Raw genomic sequence first — 3,884 nt, 5'->3', positions numbered from 1 at the left:
CCCCCCAACCGCTCAGGGCGCTGGTTTGGCTGGCAGCCCACTCACTCTGACATCTCTCCATTAGTGCATGTATAGAGCATGTGTGTGTGTGTGGTTCAGGACTGTGTGTAAACTAACAAAGTATGGACACAGAGTGTAAATTGTAATTTCCCCATAGGGGATCAATAAACAGATTAAAATTAAATAAAATTAAAATTATTGTTTGTAATGAGAAAAGTTTATTATTTCATGGATTTCACAAATATCGGTATGACACGTTATGCCGTAAACTGTTTAAATCTGAGCATGCACAACACACATCTGCACTCAACCAGAGACGGTCTGACCTTAACTGTCTATGGGTCTGACCGTCTCTCACATAGAATATTGAAATTAACGGTCTATGGACTCTCATCGACACGTAATGCAGTAAACCGTTTAAAATCGGAGCATGCGCGACTCAAATTTGCACTGGACTTACATTGGGGTGTGACCATAGACTGTATATTTATTAATATTAATGGTCTATGGGAGTGACAGATGTATTAAGAGAATGGTTACACGGCGTTCGTTGTTCGACTGGTCATGACTGTTTTCCCAAGAAATATGACGCCTGCCATTAACTATATTTTTAATAACATTTGATTAGCATGAAAACCAATTCCATATAACGGTCTATACTCGGTAGCTCGGTACCCATATGTTATTGACCCCTAGGTTAATCTTTTACCACAGAGACATACTGCATTAAAGTGGCAGCCCGACCCTGTAGTTTGAGAGGTCGGGCTGTTGTTACCCTCCGGTCCGCTTGGGGCGGTGCATTACATTCATGGAGCGACGTAGCTCGCTAAGTGTTCTCTGTTCAGGAAAAACTAGAAGAAGAAAAGCAAACACGTGTGGTTCACTTTTACGGTGTGGGCTGCGCAGTGTCTGAATAAAAGAAATCGGATCAAAAACAAGTGAACGAGAATCGATTTGTTTTAGTTCGATCAGAAATGACGAAGACGAAGAAGGAGAAGGTCCCTGTGGACGGAGAAGAGGCCGCAGCCGCCGACGGGACCGAGAAGTCTTACCATGAGCTGATCGCCAACGTTAACCCCATCGCCCAGCCGCTGGCCTCCAAAAAACTCAGCAAGAAACTCTACAAATGCGTCAAAAAGGGTACAAAAAAATAAAGAATAAACAGCTGTGATCATCTCTGAGCTGAGAACTAGCTCCGATCTCTGCTAACGTTATCATATTTTATGTTTTTATGCAGATGATGCCAAACTCCGCCAAAAATGTAAAGACTTTAAAACGCTTGTGTGTTAGAAGTCCTACTACAGTCGTAGTAGGACAAGAAACTATGTCTTATACGAGTGTTTTTATTATTCTGATTAATTCGGATTATATAACCGGTCCTTAAAATGTCCACAGCGAGGATAGTATTGGCCATTTTCTTTGTGGAAGCAGCAGCTTGTCTCTTGTCAGGTTCCAACGTTTGAATGTAACTTTATTGTTTAGCTTCCTGCCTCGTGCTCAGGATAAATATCCTTTATCACACGTGTGACTGCTGTTAGGATTAAATTCAGTTTGCTGCTGATCTGTTTTCTGTAGTTTCGAATGTATATAAATAAATAAATAAAGTAAGGCCAACTGGTTAAAATAACTAAAGGTTTAAACTCGTTATTGTGTGACATTCACGACGTACAAATCGTTTGACCTTTACATGTACATGTTATTATTAAATATTTGTTGTGAGGTAACTATTTTCTGAGGGAAAGCCTTTCATGTTTTCAGTGAACGATGGAATGGTGGTGGAGGTTTCTGCACAGCCAAATAAATCAAAAAGCTTTAGAAACGAGAAGAAGTGTGATTTTTGTTGTTGTTGTTGCTCCCACTGAAATCTGTTTCTGAATTCAGGATGAATGAAAGATTTGTGGTTTGGAGTCTGTAACGGTATCATCATGGTGTTCTGTCCTGTCATTCCAGCTGCCAAAGTAAAGAACATCCGCAGAGGGGTGAAAGAAGTTCAGAAGTTTATCAACAAAGGAGAGAAAGGGTGGGTGGATATACACAGTCCAGTTCCAAAATTGGAGAATCAGCTGTTTTAGACCGTTTTACTGCTAATGTAAACCAACTAATCACATGATCCAAAACCTCAATAACCGGTTGTCAGCGATGTTTTGTGCATTTAATGATGTGTCTCCATGCAGCATTGTGGTGTTGGCCGGTGACACACTGCCCATCGACGTCTACTGTCACCTGCCCGTCATGTGTGAGGACAGAAACCTGCCGTACGCCTACATCCCCTCTAAAGGGGTGAGTCTGTTGCCAACATGACCCCCCCCCCCCATCACTCTGTAAAGAAGCACACACAGATATCAGCAGCAGCTTAACACTTTAGTTTACTGCAGCTACCAAACTCAGCACAGAATGAAAGCTGGCGTGTATTGAGAAATAAAGCTGTGATTTCTATGCTGCTAGAGTCTCCACCAGAATTATATATTATGAGAAAAAATCTGTGTATGAGGAGAGTGCCAGTGCTCCATGTTGATGAGATGTATTTTTTTTAAATAATGTTCTACATTTGTTTACATTTAGTCAAACTGTCTCCTTTACACCCATGCCTGATTATCTCCTTGCCGTGACGGATGTACAGACAACAATCACTGGATTAGTTGGATAATGACGAAAACATGAGTTTTAAGGCTAGTTCTGCAGTTATAAATCTATATTGGACTTATAAGACTAAGTTATGAGCCTTTTGTCTGATTTTTGAGCGGATGTATCAACATTTATTCGGGACAGACGTGTTTGTTTGATGTGTGTTTGATGTTTTTTGACTAAATTATGACTCAAAGGAGGTGTACTGTGATTTTTAATTTTGGTTTCTGGTTTTAGGATCTGGGTTCGTCTGCGGGCTCCAAGAGACCGACGTGTGTGATCCTGATCAAACCTCATCAGGACTACCAGGACGCCTATGACGAGTGTGTGGAGGAGGTGTCCAGCCTGCCCAAACCTCTGTGAGGCATCGGCCAATCAGTGAGCTGCTCTGAGGTCACTGCCTAAATTTAAATGAACCCATATTTCAAAGGAGCAGTCCGGCATTCAAGGAAATCCTCTTGTTTCTCATCAGTAGCAAAACCAACGTCTCCTTCCTACATTTCTGTTTCTACGCCCGATCAATAAACAACATACAAGAGGTTGAAGCTTGGCTAGCAGTTTCCAGTCTTTGTGCTAAGCTAGTCTAAACCTGTCCTGGACCATCTGACTCTGGAGAAGACCGACAACAAGGACGTTTTAATAAATGTCAGACTGCTTTGGTTTATCCATTAGTGTCAAAACAAAGTGTGTAAATGAACAGAATTGTTTGTGTTTATGCATCTCAACATGCAGGATGTTTAGATTCCATCTGACCAGATTGTCATTTCTGCAGGACGATAAAAGTCCAAGCTATCTTTTTTTTTTTAATCTATTTTTGCAAAGAGCTACAGACCTTCTTTCAGTAAAAAAACAGTGGAGTTTCATCATGTTCGGTTGGTTTTGTTGTGCAGGTGAACAGCCCAGCAAGCCAATCAGATGGTTTTAAGTTTGTTCTGCTGAGTGGACGATGGCAGCCGGACGGAATGAGACCGATGGCAAACTGTAAATTCTCCGTTTACATGTGTCCTGGTTTTAAGATGTCAAGAGCGTAAAAAAATTATTTTGCAGAAAACATTTATTTTTTACCACTGTTTAACAAATCCTGAAGCAAAGTTTTTGTCTTTTGAGCTCTGAAGGATTAAGGTGTTTCTGCTGTAAAAAGTTTTGTTTTAATTGATTTTCTTTTCTTTTTTTTTTATTAAAGGAAATATGAACCTACTCGAGTGTCTGGAGTGCTATTTGATTTTGGGGTTTTTAGGTCTTTATTTGACAAGTCAGAT

General features: G+C 40.6%; 1 protein-coding gene across 1 annotated transcript; it reads left to right on the top strand.

Annotated features, from left to right (window-relative positions):
* The first annotated feature begins 868 nt into the window (after positions 1-868).
* nhp2 (NHP2 ribonucleoprotein homolog (yeast)) lies at positions 869-3,649 on the top strand. Its single transcript, XM_032533660.1, has 4 exons — positions 869-1,140; positions 1,951-2,020; positions 2,175-2,280; positions 2,863-3,649. The coding sequence occupies exons 1-4, from the start codon at positions 975-977 to the stop codon at positions 2,986-2,988; spliced, it is 468 nt and encodes a 155-aa protein (XP_032389551.1). The 5' UTR covers positions 869-974; the 3' UTR covers positions 2,989-3,649.
* Positions 3,650-3,884: the final 235 nt, after the last annotated feature.

The sequence above is a fragment of the Etheostoma spectabile genome, chromosome 13 (genome assembly GCF_008692095.1).
Source record: "Etheostoma spectabile isolate EspeVRDwgs_2016 chromosome 13, UIUC_Espe_1.0, whole genome shotgun sequence".
NCBI lineage: Eukaryota > Metazoa > Chordata > Actinopteri > Perciformes > Percidae > Etheostoma > Etheostoma spectabile.
Note: the sequence above shows the minus strand (reverse complement) of the source record. Positions and strands in the feature narration are given on the sequence as shown.